This window comes from Clinocottus analis, unplaced genomic scaffold, assembly GCF_023055335.1.
Source record: "Clinocottus analis isolate CAN_PGR_092001 unplaced genomic scaffold, fCliAna1.0.p SCAF_16, whole genome shotgun sequence".
Taxonomy (NCBI): domain Eukaryota; kingdom Metazoa; phylum Chordata; class Actinopteri; order Perciformes; family Cottidae; genus Clinocottus; species Clinocottus analis.
This window is the reverse complement of record NW_027175887.1, coordinates 5,612,685-5,636,162: the sequence shown is the minus strand read 5'-3', so window position 1 is coordinate 5,636,162 and position 23,478 is coordinate 5,612,685. Positions and strand designations below refer to the sequence as shown.

General features: G+C 45.2%; 1 protein-coding gene across 1 annotated transcript in view; it reads right to left on the bottom strand.

Annotated features, from left to right (window-relative positions):
• stat5a (signal transducer and activator of transcription 5a) overlaps positions 1-23,478 on the bottom strand; it is a 112,216-nt gene that overhangs the window by 65,052 nt on the left and 23,686 nt on the right. The window contains 19 exon segments of the mRNA XM_068578343.1: positions 4,574-5,075; positions 5,614-5,730; positions 5,909-6,019; positions 6,468-6,519; positions 6,722-6,877; positions 7,482-7,624; positions 7,804-7,898; positions 8,671-8,877; positions 9,461-9,553; positions 9,822-9,944; positions 10,504-10,591; positions 11,605-11,784; positions 13,354-13,509; positions 13,839-13,990; positions 14,085-14,215; positions 14,787-14,961; positions 15,873-15,962; positions 17,104-17,260; positions 17,488-17,625. Coding sequence (XP_068434444.1) covers positions 4,574-5,075; positions 5,614-5,730; positions 5,909-6,019; positions 6,468-6,519; positions 6,722-6,877; positions 7,482-7,624; positions 7,804-7,898; positions 8,671-8,877; positions 9,461-9,553; positions 9,822-9,944; positions 10,504-10,591; positions 11,605-11,784; positions 13,354-13,509; positions 13,839-13,990; positions 14,085-14,215; positions 14,787-14,961; positions 15,873-15,962; positions 17,104-17,260; positions 17,488-17,625 — 2,866 coding nt within the window.

The following is a 23,478-nucleotide window of genomic DNA, read 5'->3' as shown; positions in this document are numbered from 1 at the left end:
CCCTAAAAGTGAACCTGAAGGAACAACACAAACACTCTGTCCTTTAATAGCTTTCCCTATTAAAATGACATATAATCGTTGAAATGTCTTTTCCTTACATATACATCCTTTTAAATTATTAATATATGTTTGTCATTTGTTATTGCATTTGTCTATATTTCAGTGCAAACCATTTGTTATCCCTTTTCAATCTAAATGACTTTACTTACATTGTTAAACCTGGTTGTACTCTCTCCTCTATCTCTGTACTTTATTATGGAAATGCAAATGAGGCAAATTGTAACACGTAAGTAATGCCATGTTGATATAAACAGACGCTGATGAATCCACTCTACAAAGTAAATTAGTTTAGTGCAGCAGGAAAAAAATTAGCTTCTTATCACCTGAGGTGCAAAGCAGAGCTCATGCTCTCTGACAGCGGACGCAGGTTTAGTGTCCGAGCAACAACCTCTGACCTCCATGACCTTTTGCTCTGGATTACAACAACAGGCCTGAAGCCTTCGACATAGTAGCCTGAAGATTATGTATAAATAATTCAAAAACTTCAGCCATACATCAGCGACCAGACAGTATGTTTCTCTCTTCCAGAAGCGCAGAGACGCAAACTTACGGTTCGATAACCTGATCATGAAAACCACTGAAGCAATAATCAGTCACATGTTATAGAATCTCATGCAAATGAGATTGTGTTATCATCTTTCCCAGCCGTGACTCCAGGCAGCCAATTAACATTTAAACTTCGGCTCAAAAGCACACACACACGTAAACAAATATTGTTTGTGTTTCTTCTGTCCACCAGGTGGCAGAATGGAGCTAATTCAGAACATTGTGATCAAGTCAAGAATGACTTGAGGGTCGTAGGATAGTGCAGTCAAGAAAGTGGCAAAGAGTGAGTAAATGTAAATAACCAAACCGTATTATAATCTCCGTCTGGCTTCCTGTACTTACCCTCGCTTATGCCGAGATTTTGAGTGGCCACATTTAAATGGACATTACATTTTTGAATGTGTAGCTCGCGTACCATTTACGGCGTATCGCTGTTAACATTTACACAGTTCTGACACCGTCGTGGCACAACCATCAGCTCAGTGCAGTATGAGCAGCGTAGTCTCAGTATTCAAACGCTTCAAAGGCAATCATGTGATGTGTAGAGTATATTTACTGTATGGAGATTCAAAACAGACTTTGTATGATGTCAATCATTGTCTACTTCAGGGGCTACAAGAGATTCATTTGAAATATATTTAAAATTAGCTTCCATTTAAAACTCCTTTTAAAATAGTTATTTAATACATATTCACTAACATATACGTGAAAGTTCATAAACTGCATTGTACATATTCTATGTTGAATCAGACACAGATGGCACAGCGCTGTGTATTACAGATTTGTGCTCTTCCCACAATGCTCTGTGCTGGTTAGGAGGTTCTTGGCTGTTAAATATTTCACAGACTGAAAATCACTGAAAAGGTTGAGAGCCACAGATCTAGTATGAACTACCTGCAGTAGATATTGCCCAGAAATAGTATGAAACAAGTTGCTGCCAGACGTGGAGAGAAACTCCAAGAGCAACGGCATGCTTCAGAAACTCGTCTGCAGCGAGGAAGTATGCTCCTTTGAGGTAAACCTATTAACATATTCATTTCCTGTCAAGTTTAATTGTCGGGTGTCTTCAGCGGACGGGATGAAGGAATTCTCTGCCAAATGCAAGACTTCCTCATTTTGCGACACGTTTTAACACAACATTGTTTTGGCCTGCAGAGAAACTCCTTTCACTCGCTGCAGTGTCCTTATAGCACAGTAGCTATAAGGCCTATAGCTGTGTCCTTATAGCACAGTAGCTATAAGGCCTATAGCTGTGTCCTTATAGCACAGTAGCTATAAGGCCTATAGCTGTGTCCTTATAGCACAGTAGCTATAAGGCCTATAACTGTGTCCTTATAGCACAGTAGCTATAAGGACACTGCAGTGTCCTTATAGCACAGTAGCTATAAGGCCTATAACTGTGTCCTTATAGCACAGTAGCTATAAGGACACTGCAGTGTCCTTATAGCACAGTAGCTATAAGGCCTATAGCTGTGTCCTTATAGCACAGTAGCTATAATGCCTATAGCTGTGTCCTTATAGCACAGTAGCTGTAAGGCCTATAGCTGTGTCCTTATAGCACAGTAGCTATAAGGCCTATAGCTGTGTCCTTATAGCACAATAAGGATACTGCAGTGTCCTTATAGCACAGTAGCTATAATGCCTATAGCTGTGTCCTTATAGCACAGTAGCTGTAAGGCCTATAGCTGTGTCCTTATAGCACAGTAGCTATAAGGCCTATAACTGTGTCCTTATAGCACAGTAGCTATAAGGCCTATAGCTGTGTCCTTATAGCACAGTAGCTATAAGGACACTGCAGTGTCCTTATAGCACAGTAGCTATAAGGCCTATAGCTGTGTCCTTATAGCACAGTAGCTATAATGCCTATAGCTGTGTCCTTATAGCACAGTAGCTATAAGGCCTATAGCTGTGTCCTTATAGCACAGTAGCTGTAAGGCCTATAGCTGTGTCCTTATAGCACAGTAGCTATAAGGCCTATAGCTGTGTCCTTATAGCACAATAAGGATACTGCAGTGTCCTTATAGCACAGTAGCTATAATGCCTATAGCTGTGTCCTTATAGCACAGTAGCTGTAAGGCCTATAGCTGTGTCCTTATAGCACAGTAGCTATAAGGCCTATAGCTGTGTCCTTATAGCACAGTAGCGATAAGGCCTACAGCAGTGTCCTTATAGCACAGTAGCTATAAGGCCTATAGCTTATAGCTACTGTGCTATAAGGACACAGCTATAGGCCTTATAGCACAGTAGCGAAAAGGCCTATAGCTGTGTCCTTATAGCACAGTAGCTATAATGCCTATAGCTGTGTCCTTATAGCACAGTAGCTATAAGGCCTATAGCTGTGTCCTTATAGCACAGTAGCTATAAGGCCTACAGCTGTGTCCTTATAGCACAGTAGCTATAAGGCCTATAGCTGTGTCCTTATAGCACAATAAGGATACTGCAGTGTCCTTATAGCACAGTAGCTATAAGGCCTACAGCTGTGTCCTTATAGCACAGTAGCTATAAGGCCTATAGCTGTGTCCTTATAGCACAATAAGGATACTGCAGTGTCCTTATAGCACAGTAGCTATAAGGCCTACAGCTGTGTCCTTATAGCACAGTAGCTATAAGGCCTACAGCTGTGTCCTTATAGCACAGTAGCTATAAGGCCTACAGCAGTGTCCTTATAGCACAGTAGCTATAAGGCCTACAGCTGTGTCCTTATAGCACAGTAGCTATAAGGCCTACAGCTGTGTCCTTATAGCACAGTAGCGCTCGGCGACTTATTGCCTGTTGTACATAAATATTAGTTCCCATTCGAGAACGGACTTGTGTGCCACAACGACGCACAATGCACAACACGACCTCAGCTCGCTGCTGTCGTGACACTCGGATTGACTCGGATTGAATTGATGTTGTTGACTGCACGCATAACAAAAAAAAAAAAATGCATTTATTTTGTAGTGACATCAGAATCTTGAAGTGATGTGAAATGAATAAATGCTGCTATAAATTACATAATAGTTAAAATTATTTATAAAACTTTATTTTCTTCTTTTCAACTCAACAGCTGTTTCTCTTGGAAAACCTCCAAGTGATAAACCCAAACCACAAACATGGTACATACATCGAACAGCACACAGCGCCATCTACATCCTCATCCTCATCATCATAAAAAACAACAAACAAACAAAAAAAAAACAGTCTACTGTGGAACAAAGCTGTGATGAGAAACGGATGAGGAGGCCGGTAATGAAGGATATATCACAAGACAGCTCATCTAGCTCGGGATTTCAAAATTTGCGGAAGTACAAAAAAAGAAACGTTTGAAGGAGAAAATGACGAGGGAATATCTTAAATATTAATGTCTGTCCGACAAACACAAAAGTACATCATAAAATCATCTTCATCTCTGATTTCCAGTTGCTTGGTGTCCCTTTTTCAACTGGTACTTCCGGTGATACAAGACTGGAAACGTCTGCTCAGACTGAGGAGGCTTTTGTACAAATATTTCCTCGACAGGGTCACGCAAAGGGGTTACATTCAATAGGGGGAGTGCCAGAGAAACAATAATAAAATAGAATTATGATAGAGAAAATAAAGTCATATATTCTGTCGACATTGATCATTTTCTATTTGGCTTGTACATAAGCGAAGCAAAGCGATTCATTCCTGAGGTGCAAGGCTGTTGACACGTTTTCTATTCAGCATTGTGTGTGTGTGTGTGTGTGTGTGTGTGTGTGTGTGTGTGTGTGTGTGTGTGTGTGTGTGTGTGTGTGTGTGCGCGCTAGAAGAGGGGTGAAGAGTCTCAATCTTTTTGTGTCGACTGATGTATTCGTGTGTCGCACAAAGGGAAACAGACATTGAAAAACTATAATCTTGACCAAAAACAGAAGCCAAGACAGAGAAGGTGCCGTGATGCTACATCCTTGAGTTTCTGCATGCGGCCCAGCGGCCGGCGCGTCAGCATCCAAAGCCTACGCGTCTATCGATCTACTGTGTGTGTTGCCGCTTCGGTCATGATGTCACAGTACAAGTGGACGAATGGGCGGGAAAAAGTCCAAAGGGAGCCGAATATTCTGGACCTCGTCGGGTGAGTTGGGGGTTCCGAGCGCCAAACAGCCAACAGAGAGGAGATCTTCATCACATAATGTAACACAAAACTTGAGGACCGAACCACACAGCCGTGTACCGGTGTGAACGTGGCGCAGGGACGGCGAGAGAGGCAATGGTAACGATGGCCGTCAGCAGGATAATGCGAGGTAGCGTGGATGAGGGGAGCAGAGGGACCTGAGAGGACCAGCAGGCAGCGGTGGAGGAAATGCTTTACACTTTGCATTTCTGTGTCCTCACGGATCGCGGCCTTGTGAGAGCGGGGGAGGGGCAACCCCCTCATGGGTTTCAGCGGGTGAACAAATGCGTTGTACACTTCAGAGTGTGTACCGTGTGCTGATGCGCATGTTGTCAGTTGCAGAGAGCGGAGAGTCTCCCTGCCTTTAGGTTAGTGTATGTGGATTCAAAGACTGCAGAGCAATGACTCCGATTATGTTATGAAGAGCTAAAGCAAAACTCCTCGTGAAAGTTTCTTCTTTTTCTCAAATGGCAACGTCACTTTTAAAATACTGAGGACCCATTTACAAAGCAGAAAATATGTCAAAGAATGTTAAAATGACTTCATACAGGAGCATATTTTCTTTTGAATCTTTTGAAAATGGACGTTACCTTTCCTTTTCTTTTTCACTATAATGTAACATTGCAGGTTTTGCTTCATACCTAGTCTGTTGTACAAACACTTATGGACACAAATAAAAAGAGAAGTCACCGACATGCATGCTCTCATGCTGAACAGAAGAACAAAAACAAAAAAAAAGTCACAACCATTATTAACATTTCACATTATAGCTATCTGAAGAAAAAAAAAGGTAAAAGAATGGAATTAAACCATGAGAAATGTCAATGTGGGCGGGGCGAGTTGGGAAGCAGGGTTTGTTTGGTGTTGTCGCGGGTTAAAAGGTCAAGGGTCAGGACTGTTGGCCGCCCCACTGGCTGTCTACAGGCCGGCGAAGGAGCTCCTCTACATGCCTCGCCACGTCCATGGTGTCGTCCAGGTCGAAGTCTCCGTCCGCGTCCAACATAGAGTCACTCCTGCCACAGGACACAGAGTGGAGCCAAACCACACTCAGACAAGCTGGCAGCACATCCCCCGAGAAAAAAAAAAAAAAAAGACCCAGCAGGAGCAACAAGACACTCTTTATTCTATACGAAATGCACATGCACAGTCAGACAGAGCAGCTCATATGTTCAAAGGACTTTGTTGACTCACATAGGTGGGAATATGCCGTAGGTGTGAGGGTGACTGACGGGTGCTGGGGAGGCGCCGTGATCCATATAGGTTGGGTTTCCACTTGCTGGGTCTGGATTGGCTGTAGTAAACCTGTACACACACACACACACGCACACACACACACACACACACACACACACACAAGATTAAAGCTGATGCGTCTATGTTCAGCAGTTGCCTAAGCAACTACCCCTCGGCGTGTTTTCCAGGCCTCGCTGCATCATTACGGCCATTCGCCGTACCGCGGGTGAACCGACCGCGCGGCCAGGCAGGGAGCGCGGCTCGCTAACTAACAAGCCTTAACTCTAATGATGAGCGGAAGACGAGCTCGCTCAGGAACCCGGGCCGTCCTTAATTGGCCTCCTCCAACTGTAACAGCTGACTAATAGCTGATCTGAATTCAGGGTCCAATATTTCGTGATTAACTCTAAACGTTGGCACAGAGGGGAGAAAAACCGCTGGGTGGACGGCAAGGAGAGAAGACCGAGCAGGAATAGAGGGGGCGGCAGGAGAGGCGAACAGGAAGCGTGATACTTACTCGGGCACCACTTGTTTGATTTGCGGCTTCACGTAGCCGTCCACTGCTTTGGCTTTAAGGCAAACGAGCACACACACACACACACACACACACACACACACACAGACACACAGAGAGAGAGAGAGAGAGAGAGAGTTACAGCTCAGTACAGTCGTCATGCAGCGATCAATACATTCGTTCACTGCGCAGGCTTTGAAGCGGGGGTGTTCAATTTTGAAAGTAACAGCAGCCTGTGCAAACAGGCGGTTGCTTACAGAGGGGTGGGGTGTAATATTTGGAGAAAACCTCGTCCTTGGGCCTGTCGGGGTAGAGGAACAGGAGGTGATTGAGATCGCTGATGCGGTCCGCCAGAGAGCGGATAGAGAAGTCTTTGGTTGTGTAGGGCATGAGGTTCCACACCATCCTCTCCCCTGGAGACACACGGTAGCAGCAATATTAGTGTTTTCATTTCAGGAGATTTAGTGTTGTTTTTTTAACTTGAATAATCCCCAAACTACATTTGGCGCAAGAGTTGCAATTATGCCATCAAAGATCTGAATCTAACCACTTTGAACCTGCAATACATTATTTGTATTGGCCATTCAATTACAGGCGGTTGTGAGTTGTCATCACAACATTGACGCGTGGATCTGGCTTTCCTTCACCGGTTCGCGCTGATTTTTTAAAAGGTCGTCACCGCGAAAAGTCTTTTTGATTGGTTGCTGTGCCTCAAGAAGGTCTTATGTAAGATAAGCTCGAGGGTTTAGTTTCAGTCTATTTATCAATGTCAAAATCTCACGGTTATCATCCTTGAGTTCGGCAGGCCCGAGCTCACACAACAAAGATGGCTGAGCGAACAACCGAGCGAGTTCACACGAGGCCACGAGGATCAAAGCGTTCAGCATTAGTTGCAGCTACTTATCAGCTGGTCCATCCACAAAGCTCAGCTGTGATTAAATCCCCTCGACCTGATATCGGAGCGGTTTACCAATGCCATCTGTGATGCGGCAGAAACATACGTCGACTCTGTCGTACCTGCTTTGTTGGGATTTTCTGCCACCCAGGCGATTGTGATTCCTCCGATCTCAGAGTCACTGAAGCGCAGGAGGAAAGTACCGTTGGGTTTGGACATCAGCATGTCCTGAGCCTGCTGCTTGTTCACGAAGCCCAGTATGGCTCTGGGAAAGAGAAAGAGAGAGAGACATTAATAGTCTAATTTAATCATGAATGTGAACTATTGCCCGCGTTAAAAAAGACTGAAAATCATTTTCTTCAACAGAAGACGCTTTTCTTTCCCATTCAGCCACATTGATTTTAGCCAAAGATTGGAAGTGACAAACAAGCTGAATGGCCTCACCCGTCATTCCAGTGTGGTTTGAGATGCTTTTTTGTGAGTTCCATCACGCCGTCAAACCACTGCCAGAAGGTGAAGTTCCTCCCTGGCAAGCTTTCCTGTGAACAAAAGGTTTTTGGTTGTGGGGGGAAAAAAGAGAAAAGATATTTTAATAAGCACGCAGGATATGTTCATCTTTTAAAAGGTTTCCGCATTCCCTCATGTCCGTCCTGTCCATAAATATACAGAACAACATGTCCTCGTCCCACTTGTGTTTACGATTTCACGGTGTGCAGCGGTTTGTGTACATGTTGAGCGAGGGCACAGAGGAGCGAGGGGTGTGTGTGTGCAGCTTACACACGGGTCTGGAAACTTGATGTTCCTGTAATCTAATGAGACTGATGGTGTGTGGTGAATGTGAGTGCATTTTCTGCCATCGCCAGCTGTGTTGAGCCAGAAAATGAGGCCTCCAGCCTTTCACTGTGTGGACAAACAGGCCCATTAAGATGAGGACCTGGCCACCAATGAGGCTCTCTCTCTCTCTCTCTCTCTCTCTCTCTCTCTCTTTCTCTCTCTTTCTCTCTCTCTCTCTCTCTCTCTCTCTCTCTCTCTCTCTCCTCACTGCAGAATACGGCTGCAGGAGCACACTGCAAATGGAGCATGAAATATTTCTGTGTATGAATAACCAAAAGTAAATGACTCCATGGAGAGCAAGCACGCCGCTAAGATGGCTCACTGAAACTGGCCCCGAGGGGCGTTTTAAAAATGCAAAGAGGAAGAAAACCATCCCCAAGTATGTTAGAAACCACATTCAAGCTGAAACGCCAAAACGAAGACCCATCATGTCCTCCAGATCAGCTGCCGGAGAGGGAGCGAGAGCGGAGTGCTGACCCTGTTAAACTGGGACCAAGTCATGGTCATGTTGCGGTAGTCTTCAGGGTTGTTGCTGGAGCTGCTGAAGGCCTTTTGAGCCAGGAAGACCAGGTTCTCCTCCGACAGGCCTCGGTTACTCTGCACCTCAGCCTTGTATTTCATGTTGATGGCGTCGCACAGCTGAGGCCAGAGCACCTTGTCTGGCACGAGGAAAGGCACCCGTCCCTGTAGAGGCCGAGGAGACGGCAGAGAGTTCACACGAGCAGCACAATGCATGACGTGTGCACAATTAAAAAAGAAGAAAAAGCAGAGTTGAATTGTTGTACTGCATAAAAGGATTACATCTTTTAATTCATTTACCCAGATCTATAAAGCATTCATGTTGATATGCGAGAAGCCGGCTCAGCCGTCACCGTGTTGAGAAATGTGAGAAGTGACAACAGAAATGTTCTGGATTTTGAATTTAGCACCTTAAAAATGTCAAAAATGATTCAACAGAAGCGAAAGCTTTGAATCGGAGCACTTTTCAAATTAGAATCTACGAATGTTTGACACTTTGTTGATGAATAGATTCAAGCGAAAATCAATTTTAGCAAATTGTTAATTATTTTGTGCAGATGAACACATCTGTGTTCAAAGACATGCGGCCTTTATTGACCGTGTTTTGTTGCGTATTTAACTGGGAAAAAGTTGGCTAAAAATGTGACAAATAAAAGGGTACATTTAATACAGAAAACTTCTAAGTTTAGCGGTTGTTGAAGGTTCAATCATCGCTAAATGTCATTTTGAACACAAAACATTCACTCACCGGCTCTGCAAAAGCGTTGTCCCACAACACAGTTGCTGTGGCGTTGTTGTCTTGGCTACCGTGAACTATCACCACTACAGGAAGTGATAACGTCTGTTCAAAGAAAGAGGGGAGACCACCAGTTTAAGAACGCTGCCCCAAGAAATACTGCAACGTCTTCATAGGCTTTCTGTGTTTCTATTGGGAAATGCAGGTGTTTCAATGAACACCGTGAAAAAGACAGATGAGTTGCAGCGTGTCGGAGCGAATGTTCAAGGTTTTGTGAGGCCTTGGAGAAAGAACAGGTTGCAGGAGTAACAATGGCGGGTATCTAAGCTGTGACATGTCTTTTCTTGCGCCTTCTCAGTCTGCGCCCCCTTACCTTCACTTGAAAGACGAGCTCGTTGCCTCCAACGCTAAACTGCGACTCGAACAGAATGGTGAACTTCTCCTCCGTGACAGATTCCGCTCCTCGCCTGTCCGATCGCTTGATCCTCTTCAAAGACTACATGAGAGACGACTCGTGTGAGAATGAGTAACACTGAGTACACGGCACGGTAAGGCTGACAATGCACACGTCACATGCACAGCACACGCATGCATAATTCACTTTGAGACGTCCGTGTGTGCGATCCACGGACGTCTCTGAGGGTTCTAACAGCATGTGTGGTGCAGCAAGAGGCTCGAGTGGAGCGGCAGACTGATCCCGCAAAGGGGTTTTGTGCAGTGCACACTGCGCTGTGATGCTCACACTGCACAGTCACTAGACAATGAATGCTTCCACACGGCTGCTTCCAAATGTTATTTCAATATATTCAATTTATTCTAGAATTCCCAAAACTATTGGAACTACATTATTGATAATAAAGTGAAGCTATTAAACCCAAATGAAATACATTTACAGTTAAGCAGAGCTCACTTTTGCAATAAGCCCCCATACTAATGTACTTACGGACGTTGTGATCACACACATCTGGCTTCAGGCGGAGCTGCACTCTACCACAGACCCTTATTTATTTAAGATATTCAACTCAGTGGAGTTACTTGACTTCAGGAGCACTCACCATGTTCCTGAAGTGGGCGCTGAGAGTGCCTGTAGTCTGGTGGTACTCCATCACGCAGTTATTGTTGAGAATTTCTCCACTGCTATCACTAAAGGAGAGAGACAATCAAGGGTTGAGTCAGTTAGCTGAGACGTCCGCTGAGAATTATATTCTTCCCAGAACAGTTTAAAACTAAATGATTGTCGTTTGGACGACAGGAGCCGAGTGGAAGACATGCAGGCTGGAGGAAAGATGTTCGTGCTCGTGTAATTGGATGATTTAACTACCTCCATCTTTTCTACATGAGAACACACCAAGCAGATGTCTCTAGGCCGCAGATTGGGTGCCATACCGACTGGCTTGGACGAGAAGCAGCAGATGCTGAGCTGTTGAAGTGCTCATCCATATAACCACTGGCTGACCTACAGTCCTGGAAGGTTCCTGTTTGTCAGGAGGAATGTAGAACAGGCTAAATGTGGATTCGGCGTTCACACTATAGATTCCTCTGTGGCATTGTTCACGTTCCAGCCATGTCTCTGTGGTGAGCTATGGACACACATTAGGCCAGAGTTCATCCTGGGACCCAGTGGTCCATGTCGAAAACTAACAATCCTTATCTTATTGAATGCTGAAACAGGTGTGTGCAAAGAAGAGGGAACAGCAGGACGATGTGTTGCTGCTTCAGCGTGAAAGCATTGATTCAAAAGTGAGTTTATATATTATTATATTAATTAGAAATATTAAGTAGCAATGGGTGGGATTTCGGTGAATTTGCCAAGAATCAATGTGTTTTCTTTAGATGAAAGTCATATTCACACGGTGAAGGGGCCCTCTTCAGTGAGTCCTCCATGTTGCACCGCCATGTTTCTACAGGAGCCCAGAATGGACAAACCAAACACTGCCTCGAGACCCTTTTGCATTTTTTCTTTAAAGCCCACCGTAGTGCTCCGACATGCTTGGAAAGAGAGAGGTTAACAGTTGAATGCAGTCTGCAACCTCACCACTGGATGCTACTAACTCTTACTCGGTGCTGCTTCAAGTCTGAACCTCCAGAATAACCCCAACGTGCTATTGGTCATTGTTCCTCTGGTTTTCCGTTTGTACATCCACACTGAAACTTACTTCCTTGTGTTCTCGTTCTTCAGCAGGGCCTTGGCTTGCTGTTCACTAATGATGGTGGCTTTCACCTGCGGAGGGTTCATGTGCACGTTCAACTTCCCACCCACGAGGAGGCGCACGGTAGCGGCAAACTTGGTTTGGGTTTTTAACACCTGCGGCGGCTGTTTCTCAATGATGAAGGTGCTGTGGGGACAAAAACGGGAGTCAGACGGAATGAATGACAAAATAAACACTTTTGTTTGTCCCTTTTTGCTTGCATTTCTCTTTTGAAGCATCTCATAAAATGTAGCCCAAAATATGTCAAAGGGCTGCAAACTTAACACAGAATGTAAACAGTGCATATTTTAAACATACAAATAACTGGGAAAATGTTTAAGTACACATATGATGTGTTTGATACTAAAATAATAAATGCAAAATACCAGTTTGTTTACAATGCAAACTCCCCAGATCTCTTCTCAGCTCTACTGACCTGCAGATTCGAGAACACTTGTCACAGTGCGCTAATGGAAGGTATTTAAAGGTACTGGTAGTAAGGGATAATTTTCTGTCTAGCGGTCTTCTGAGGTCCACATTGACACAAATAGAGAGCAAGAAGTGAGACCACAGCAGCAGCCTGAGCATTCAGCCCGCAGGTCCAGGGGCAGCTTGGAAACAAATACACACTGTTGTGATGAGCCTTCAAGCCTGCTGGTCTGGAGCTGACTGAAGCTGCTGATGTGAAAACAACACTCTCCTATTCTCAGCCTGAAACCTCCAGGGGCTTTAGGAGAATATAGAAAGGATGTTGTTGAGGAAACATAACCTGTGTTTGTACTGTGCGCGTAACAGCAGCATTTGTTTTTGAGGGCGCAGGCATGTCTGTGGCCAATCAGAAATCGCTGTGACACAGAAATGACCTTTCAATGTGCTATGGGTCACTGCAGGGAAAATCTACAAGAAAAGTGGGAGAGGATGCTGTCAAACTCTTCAGATAACTTCCTGTTTGGAGATGCTGGCGTGCTAAAAGTACCTGGCAGATGTGCCTTTAGGGCAAAAAAAAGTGTAAACGGCAAACGGTTGCCTTCAATGTCTTGCAAACTGCATTTTCTTGTCTCTGCAGCTCTATGTAGATACCTTTAACTTCCATCCTTCGCCTCTGGGCACATCTGCGATCTCACAGTAGAAATGATCCCTGACAAACGTCTTCATCAAAAGAACGTGAGTTTGTTTGGCTGCACTGAAAACAGATAGTCCAGTTTCAAGGGCCGCAACTTCTTTACATTTGAAATGATTTATTTTGTCTTTATGCTTTTTCGGGCAGAGTAACTCGTATTAATAAACTAATCTAACTGTTAAACACAATGCTCAAAGTCGTGCTTTTGCATGATTATCAAGACTCTTCTTCCTTTTGAGACCTTCAAAAAAGGGGTTTTAGAACTGGTGTTGAGACCAAGACCGAGCTCGAGTACTACAACACTGCCGTAGAAAGTAGTGTCACTCATGCTAATCATAAAGTGGATGAACTGAACGCCACATATAAGTCTTTTGAGTAAAAGATGATATCTCTCACTCCGTTGACCAAAGCAACTAATGTTGTGCAAGTCGTCCTTGTTTTCATAAAGGCCCCCCGCGGCGCCTCAATGTACACACACGCCCGCCTAGCTACACACACCCTGGAGCTGCTATACTTGTATTGACACTATACGGCCAGACATTCTTGCCCTTGAATGAGTTGAAAAGTTTCCGATAAGCCTAAACGACAACACACACCTGGTGACCAATGCGGAGATGATATCTGTGATGGTGCTGCTGAGTTCGTTGAGGAGCTCTTCGATGGGTCCGGGGATGGGCAGCTGCTGTCTGAGGTGCTCTGCCCTCCGAATCTGCTGCCTGTTTTGCCAGATAGTTTCTGCGAGCTTCTCACACCTGACACACACACACATGGAAACACACACACACATATAAGCATGTATGCCTGTACTGCAGAAGATTTCCCTCGAGCAGGACATTAGCAATACAGAATGAAACAACTCTGAACCTTTAAGTGGATTCCCCCCAAAAGGCAAAGAAAACACAGTCTAAAAATGAGGGAGACGGTCTCGTCTATTTTGCCTGTGTCTCTATGTTATTAAGAGCCAACTAACTTTGGAAATGAACCCAGCGGTAGTCAATTGAAAGCTTGTAAACCTGTGACCCTTTGCTTTGAGAGGAAGCCTAGTGGCTGTGATCTTGGTGGGAGGTGGAGGAGGGCTCACCAGGACTGCAGGATGTCCAGGCCTCCCTCCGGCGGGCCCCCGTTGCCTGCCAGCTGCTGCCGTCTTTTCCACTGGATCAGCTCGTCATCCAGAATGATGGTCTGCTGCTTCCTCAACAGCTGCAGTGTTTTCTGGTGCTTCTCCGCCAAGTCCTGCGCATAAACGGAAGAAGAGGAGGTTTGACATGCCATAAAAAACCCCAGCACTCCTGTGTGTTTTCCTTGAGAGTGCATGTTCACATCTTACCAGTCTGTATTTCTGTAGTGTGTTGGCCTCTCTGGTCAGCCATGCCTCCACAGTGGCTCTCTTGCTGAGAAGGGCGGGCTCCCGTAGCTGTCGGTCAGCAGGGGGCAGCGTGGACAGGCTGGTCAGCTGAGCTGAGGAGGAAGAGGAGGAGGAGGAGGAGGAGGAGGGTTGTTGGCATCCAAAGGAGAGGGAGAGGGAGAGGGAGAGGGGCGGGGATGAGTGGGAGAGGACGGGAGGACAAGAGAGGGGAGGTGAAAATCTTTAACCTGCACATGTACAGTATACATGCATGCACACCAGAGACGGGGTAATGATTTACTCAGGAGAACCTCCTCTGGTGTAACACAGACGTCATAACGGCTCGCTGCTGTTTTGTGAATGATGCAACATAAATGCAAAGGTTGCCTCTTATGGAAGCTCCAGGTGTTTGTTTTCCATTGCTGATCTACAGCGTTTCAGACAGCTTTGAGTGTGCGTGGGTGTGGAATGATCTTTATGAGACAATTTCACACCTTTGGTACTTTGAAGCTATGGCATACATACTTAATTCAAACCATTCTTCAAAACCTAAAACCAGCACTGTGACACATCGTGAAACAGTAAACAGGTTGTGTCCAACTTATAGTCCAAAAATGTTCAACATTTAGAATGAAAGAAAACGCTTGAAGCAGCATTATTGAGCTGCGGGCCCTCTCCTCTCACCCTGGATGCGCAGGCTCTCCTGGTACTGGATGATGAAGTACTCCTGGTTGTGTTGGAGCTTGCGCAGATCGTTCTCCGTGTCCTGCGTCAGCAGGCGGAGCTCCTCGAAAGCTTGGTTGATCTGTTGGTATTTCTGAGACATGCTGTCCATCATCCCTCCCACTGGAGAGCTCGACTGTCAAATACAAAGTGTGGTTGAGCGACAGGCGCAGAGAGAGAGAGAGAGAGAGAGAGAGAGAGAGAGAGAGAGAGACCGAGGGAAAATGGCGGCCGTGGAAACGGTAATTGGTAAAGTGTCGTGGCCTGTGTATTGTCTGTCATTGGGTTGTTTATGATAGCTGTGAGGGGAAATAACTGGTGAGCGGGGAGACTTGGGATACTTGTGGGGGATGGAGCAGGAATATGAAACCCAGCTGGGTTTTATGCCCCGGTGTCTGTGGCAGTTGGGGCTGTTTGACAGTAAAATGCTCAGTGACCACAAGCCTGGTGGGAAAACTGCAAATAAAGAAATGCTCATTGTACTCAGGCAGGCTGCGTGAGCGAGAGCGCGATAGTACCTCAAGGTTCAGACCAAAAGACGGTGAAATTCAATCAGTCTAAATATGCATTCCACTAATAGAAAAGACATGTTGTGACTGGAAATCAATTCGCTGCAGGAGATCCTGAGAGTCACATGTTTTACGCACTGCTGGCTTTCGGGTTTTATAACTCAGTGCTTTTTGTAAGCTGTGAAATATTTGATTTCCATTTTTGACTTTCCGCTCGCAGTGCTGCGGTGGAGAAACAACAAAAAGTTTACTTTTACAAGTTCACTTCACAGCATGATTGAGAAGGTATTATTTTTATTATGATGCAAAGGAATCTGCAGATCTGGAAGGGGACGGGGGGGACAGAGTAGTTTCGCAATTACCCGGCCTCTGAATCTGTCACCATTAAGTGGTTGAGCTTGTTTGTGCTCGCGGGGTTTGTACAGACTACGTGATGAATAATGCATGAGCAAGCCGCAGGTGTTTGTCGTAGCATGTTTACATAGCGCGCATGCAGATGTCCGCTGCCATATATGTATTTCACGTGCACCCGACTCACATTGGTGGCTTCTCGGACGAGCCTCTGCTCCGTGTAGAGGATGTGTTTGATGCATCGGACCAGCTCCAGCGGACAGCGGTCATACGTGCTCTGAAAGACAAGGAGCACATGTGCCGTGTTAAGGCCTATTAGCCCCTGACGAGCGGAGCGTCCGCCTCACACAGGACTCACCAATTTAGAAGCTTGCTAAGTTCAGGAGCCGACGCGGCAGACACACTAAAATCCATTAGACGAGCCTAATGAGACCCATCTCTGAAACACGGAGCACTTCATATATGATTCATTAGCATTCACACACATTGTCACGCACCTGCTGGTACATGTGTCACATTCATTTTTTTTTTTTTTTTTTTTTACCTCTGATGAATTGTGTAAAAAAAAAAAAATCACTTTCTGTCTCAAAGACACTGTTGTGAGTCAGTTGGTGATATTCGTGTAGTTTCCTGCTTCAAGTCAGGGAGTGACAACGCATCTAAAGTTTGAATCACAAAATGAAGCTGCGTTCACGAGAACACAGACCACACTAAATTACTATTATTCCCGGACGGGACACTTTTTATATTCTACACTCGGCCACATCGGTGCATGCACGCTCACAATCACCGAGGGGGAGAAGGAGAAGTAGGGATTTGGGATTGCAGTTTGATGTTGCACAGCCAGCCCCCTTTACCCCGTTTCTCTGCCTGGCTTCAGGGAGGGGAGAGGACAAACAGAAGGACGGATGTGTGAGCAGAGAGCTCGATCATAAATAGCAGCGCTGGCTGGCTACCAAGGCCCTCACTTGAGTTGTCCTCTTGCTTTCCTCGTGGTAGATATAACCTGTTCTTAAAAACATATTGTCCACGGTGTGCGAGGACAAAAGCAAACAGTTAGATCTTCCAGTCACTTGATGAGTATCTCTTCTCCCCTGTAAGGCTGGAGTCTTGAGATAGTATACTTTCAATACTCCTCCGGTGTTGTTTTCGTTATATTTTATTAGGTGAACAGTTTATGCTGAGTTTTTTTTGTTTCCGAGGCTATTTAGCTGTAGTAAATATGAATTATAACACAAAGAAACCCATTGATGAATCTCACAAGCCACAATTGTTTTGGTATTCGTGAGTTCTCAAACTTTGTCTCTGCTTGGCCCCCGGGCCCTCAAGCCTGTCAATCAGACAGGAAAGTAAACCGGTGTTCCTGGGTATGCAGCGCTGTTCTTGTGATTGATGAGGCCTGTTTCCAAAAGACTTACCTTGAGCTGGCTGGCGTAGTGTCCCAGTTTGATTTTCAGGAGAAAGCCGTCCTCTCCCACCTGGTGCTCGGCCTTATTCTGCAGCTCCTGGATCAGACTGTCCAGCAGCCGTTTGGCCTTGAACTCCTCCAGTGGGTTCTCGAGGTCTATGGCATCCCTAACAACACACACACACACACACACACACACACACACACACACACACACACACCACACGCAAGACACATACAAGACAAATGGACATGTGCATGAACAAACGCACACGGCTAATGAATTCACTCTAAGATGCTGGATGTAGCAAACGAAGAGCAATTGTCATAATGTTCTTTCATAGACAAACATTCAGGACAAAGATTTGTGCGGGCACACATGTGAGCAACTCACCAGAGCTGGCCCTCTATCCACTGGGACAGGTAATGTCGCACCTCAATGGGGAAATGCTGCCCGTACAGAGACTGCATCTGGTGCAGAGCATCTCCCTGCAGCTGCTGGGCCTGGATCCACACTGCCATCTTCAACGCCCTGAAGTCGAGAAAAAAAAAAAGGGGTTGTCATCAATGAGAGAGCAGCGGGAACGCAGTTTAAAGAGAAGACAGGACGATGTGAAGAAGAAATAATCTAAAATCATATTATGATGCGCATGGGGACGCAGTAAGAGTGATACTTGGTATCTAAGGAGTTTGGAGGGTGATGTCTTTTTTTTTTTTGAAATCCTTTTCAAAAGAAACAAATCAAGCAAAAGTATGAGGAATGGTTTGAAGAGAGTTTGTCTGGCCTAAAATAAGCAACGATTGTGAGGCCGTGAAGGACACAGTTAACTGACTGCATTAGTTTGTGGGATATGAGGCGTGCACCAGTAGGCCAACTTGGCTGTTATCCAATTTTAGGGTAACGTTGGCCGTCCTGATTTTTATGACGTTGGGCTAAGTTTAGATTTCAGCAACCCCAGCCAATGTTATAGCCAAGATTGCACTACTTGACACGCACCTTACAAAGATGGGGACCGCCCATTGTTGTGAAAAACCCAATAATCTGAAAAATCTCCAATTGGACCGCAAGCCCATTCGTCAGACAGCCCGTTACCCCGAAAAACAAACAGCCACTGTTCTGGATGCCCATTGCTCCCAAAAGGCACACTCTCTATCTAACACACAGAAGCACATGGCTACTTATTAGGCAAAATGACATCATCGGACTTCTGATTGGCTTACTCTGATATTCCTACCCGAACCCAACCGCTGTCACCCCTCCTGCCTAAACCTAACCAACGAAGGCGACAAGAACAAGCCACTCATGAGCAGAGTACGGCGGGTCATGCCTTGCCATAGAGGAACAAATATATTGTGACCGGGATGGTATGATGACATCTCTCTGCACAATAATTACTCATGTGCATCTGTTCAGTTTAGTTTGTTAGCATCCCCATTAGCTGGCGCCGTGAAGTCTTCCTGGGGTCTGTTTGAGATCTTTCTAAGCAGTTTCAGAATGATTGGTTAATGGTGGCATGGCACCACAACCACATCGGTTAGTGCACACCTCACCCTCCTCTCTCGGTAGCATGTTAAAAGTTACAGAGAAATAAGCCTGATGAATCAAGTTGGGTTTAGCGTCATTTTTTTTACCGGGCTACGGCTGATATAATCTGCCGGGAACGTTTGAAATGTCAGCCGTCAAAATCAACGTTTGCCAGGGAGAAAGACTAGTTTTGTCCACTTCTGTGCGAAACCAAAGACCCATTGTCTGAAAAAAATACAAATTTCAAGTGGTTTTCCATTTTTATCATTACGAACCTGAGAGCAATAACGGAAAGGCTTGACAATGGAGCGGCAATTAGCAAACCAGCAATTGTCTGTGGCTTGTAGAAATGTCACACACACAAAAAGAACCTTTAAGATAATTGAGTAACTCCACAATGAATTGAACCAAACTCCCTGAGCTCACAGAGCTCTGGGGAAACGAACCTACAGCACACAGATGTTTGTGGTTTCCCCCTCAGGCTCCAAACCTTCATGGTTGAGCCGGTCGTGTGTCTTTTCTGTGTTCTGCGTCATGTTTAGGGCTCGAACCGTCTCCTCTGTGGAGCCAGCGTGTCGGTCTAGAGGACTTTGACTCGGGTCACTGCTACTTGTTTCCAGTCAACACACCCACTCACCCTTCTCAAAAGTGGCACAGTAACTGTCAGTAAAAGACTGAGTGATATGAGTATGCGGGAAGTTTGTGGTGCACATATGTGTGTGTGTGTGTGTGTGTGTGTGTGTATTTGTAAGTTTTTGTGGCGTCGGTGGTTCTGCTTGACAGTGTGTGTGCGTCTTTAGTGTGTCACTGTATACTGAACTGAAACAAACACACCTCCATGTATTATATTCACCTAATATTGCCTTCATCATACCTTTAGCTTTTCCAATATCCACAATGTAGTCTCCAAGCTGTTGCTACTAAACTCAGAGGGGTTTCCTTCACTGTTCAAGCTCGTCAAAATGGAAGTTCACAGTAAATTTGCACATCGCATTAAAAACTAAACTTCCAAGCAAAAAAAAAAGAGAGAGTGCGTAAAATTGTAAGAGGGTCTCATGACATGCACAAATGACCTTCATTCATCTGATGACGAGGCCATGACTGGATACCAAATTGATTTTACCGTTAAAAAACACACAAAAACCTTGTCACAACCATCTCATCTGATCACCAGGCTACTCGCGTGCATGCGTGTGCGTGTCGAAGCCTCAGATCAACCCTCATAGCGCCGCAGGTTCTCTCTACACGTGTGTCGAGGTGAGCGGAGCTCAGAAAGATAATTCCACTCCTTACGGTATATGCGCCTGTAGACAATAATCCTGTAAGCCTATGATAATGCTCCCGCTCTCATATCGCTATTGAATGTGTCCTGACCTTTGACCTTCCAGCTTGTCCTTATCCACCGGAGACGTCAGACTGCGGAGCAGAGACTTCAGAAAGAAGGCACATTCATGCTGCTACTCTAGAGGAGTGTTAGTAGCTGTGTGAGCCGCTCACCTCTCTGTGCAGCCAAAGCTTTGATCCATAAATCCACAGATGGCTTCAGTTAACTGAGCTGAAATCACAACAGCCACACTTTGGCGGAAGATTTCAAAGGAAACTGTCCAGAGAAACTTCGCCTGCCTTTATCAAATAAAAACGGACAAACAACTTGGTTCAGACTCTTAAACAAAAAAGGTTTGCATGATAACTTCAGAACATCATCGGTTAAAAACGGATATTTGCGATGTTTTGATTGAAATAAATGGTGTTTTTCACATTTATAGAAGTGGTAAGAGACAGTTGGGTGGAGATGCTGTCTGTTGTCGTATTGCATGTTGATTAGGTGCATATGTTACCAACAACAATAGATGCTGCATCATCATTGCACAGGTTTGAACGCGCATATTGTTCTCAGATTGTGTGTGTCTGTGTGCATTCACGTGCAATTTAAAAAGACAATGAAAGGCTTTTCATATGAGTAACACGCACATGCTTTTTATCTGCCAGGGCGTCAGCAGCGAGCATCAGCACTATCAGCTGATTGGAGGAGGAACCGAACAGGAAGAGCGTGAAACTTTCTGTGACACCCTGTATTACATAAACAGCATGGCATGCTGGGAATTAAAGCTATAAACTGTGTTTGCGGTGCTTTAAGAAAGAAAGAAAAGACAGTGAGACAAACAGGTGTTTACTCGTCCGTCTGTCCCTTTAACAGCTCTTCAAGGCGGACACTCCGGGCGCATCAGCGCCTCCAACAGGAGACAGCGATGCTTCCCGGCCGCCGCTTCACTCTGACTACATCCAAAGGCATGAACCCGAGATATGCTGTGAGAACTGAAACGTCTCTTTATCCGTTACTGTCCTCTCTTTACGAGAAACTCACAACGCTGTCCCGTTACACAATTTCCCGCGAAAAAAAAAGAAAAGACAATCCACCTTACCTCTTGCCTTCAGCTCCGTGTTACCATGTAACAGCAGGAAATTCGAACGAGGAGCACCACAAACCTTTAACAGACAGAGAGAGGGAGAGACAGCGTAAGAGAGAGAGAGAAAGCAAAAGGAGGAAGTGAGTCAACATTGGGTGCTTCTAAGGAAGCTATTTTTTTTTTTCTTCACAAGGACCAGAGCATTAACAAAAAGCATGAAAGGTTGAAAGAGGGCTGAAAGGATGAAAGGGAAAGTCCGCAGATTTATCTTTCTTCCACCATAGTACAACAACAAAATAACGTCATTTATGAAACTTCAACAATGCCGAAAAGGACAGAGGCTCTCTTCATGATGCTGAATGAGGATCTCAGAGATGCTCCAGTTAAAACTCAAACCGCCACTGATCTGGCAAAAAAAACTAATCTAACTACTAAATACACAAAATACTATTGTTTATTGCAAGGTCGGGTTTATTGCAAAACGTGACCAAGTGTCTCTACTCACCCCTCACAGTGAGTGTGCAACGGCGACAGAAGTACGGTGCTTTTGTCGGTGGTCAAAGAGGTCAAACAGTTTGTCCAGATTCAGATGGTTCAATTTTAAAAAGGCATCTTTTCCTCTTTGCCTTCTGCATTCTTGACTGAGCTTTTCCAGAGTGGACAAAATATAAAATCTCATTGCTGAGTGGTGATGTCACAACCAAGACAAGTCTCGTCAGCTGGAGACAAGCGTCAGCGCCGCTTTTGTCTCTTTCTCATGAATTCACCTGAGAAAAGAACTTATTGTGAGACTAAAAAGTCTCATGGCAGCAGCATTGCGCTCTGAACTACAGCCTGACAGACGGCCATGGCTCTGTCATCATGCGGCGCACGGCGCCAGAGCCTCTGAAGTCGGGCTTACCGAGATCCAGACAGCGCTCATTCCTGGCTGAACCCTGAAGACGCAGGACAGCAGGAGCCCACATGCCGCCTCGAGTCTCCAGACAAATATGCAAGTATCTGTACTTTTCTGTCTGGATCCATCCACCTTGGCTCGATGCTCCTTTGCTTCTCTGCCATCCAGCTAGTTTGAACCCTTTCAGTACCCAAAACAATGATCTTGCAGTGGAGAATGATGGGTAATGTAATGGCCTGACCTACGACCTCTTCAGCTGGTCTGCACGCTCTGCTCACACTGAGCCTCCACGTTTTAATGCCTCCCTTTGATTGGCGATCGATAAGTCGTGCGTGTCTATGCCAGCAGGGACAGTAAACATCTATAAATTACCCAAAGCCAGGAAACACACACACACACACACACACACACACACACACACACACACACACACACACACACACACACACACACACACACACACACACACACACACACACACACACAGTCGGATGCCACCGAATAGCCAAAAGTACAGATTCATGATCATTGGAGAGGAGCGCAGAAGCAATTATCAAAGATGTTTATCGTAGGGCTTCATGGCCAGAGTGTCCCTCCTCCCCTAACAATAAACTATGAAGCGCTGTTGGCTCCGTTTTCTGGAAACAGAAAGATGCTACTTGGGTGACAGGGGAGGTTATTGTGTCTGCTGGTCGACTCACACATCTTCACTTCGTCTCAAACAAACACTTCAGCCCTGCAACACCTTCCACAGAGAGATTTTAGAATTAACCTCAGTTTAAGGTGTAATAATTACATTACACATCGTGGAAGGTGTTTCTTTTATTTTTTCCACTCATTGTGTTTATGAGCACACACACACAAACACACACACACATTTGACTTTTACGTTCGGCTCACCCTTCAAAGATTATGGGTTGTTGCTCTCTTTTATCTTTATTGGCATTCTTCTCCAACAGCGGGAGAACGCGCATGGCTCCGTCTCCAAAGCCGTTCTGCAAGCTTGTCGTTTTGTCCATTTTGAATTTACGGCCAGCAGATTTTCCTCTCCTCATCGCTCCATAACCTCATGCTCCATCGGCACGAACATGTTTTAAAGGCATCCAGACACAAACGTAAACAATACATCAGGACTGGTATTGTGTTATAATTCACTTCCAATTACACTGTTGCTGCAGGCAGATGTTCTGTTGCCTTAAAAGATCCTTTTGTGTGGTTCATTTTTGTTTATCCACAGTACTCGCAGTGCGATTTATTTCCCCATGTTATTTTGTAATTTATGTTTGTGTGTGTGTGTGTGTGTGTGTGTTGTGGCATATTGATACGGGAGGCGAGATCATTCCCGTTCTCCTTCCACTAGGAGTATTATTAATCGTGCGAGGTCATAAAGCTCTTCAGAGTTTAACTCGTCAAAGTTCACATTTCATATTTCATTTTCATTCTCACCTGTCGAACAGCGCAAACATACATTGTGTTTTCTTGTGGGAGCCAAGATCGTCTTTGCTCTCTCGGACACCGATCAACACGCACAGTTCTCCATCGAGTTGAAAGGAAGAT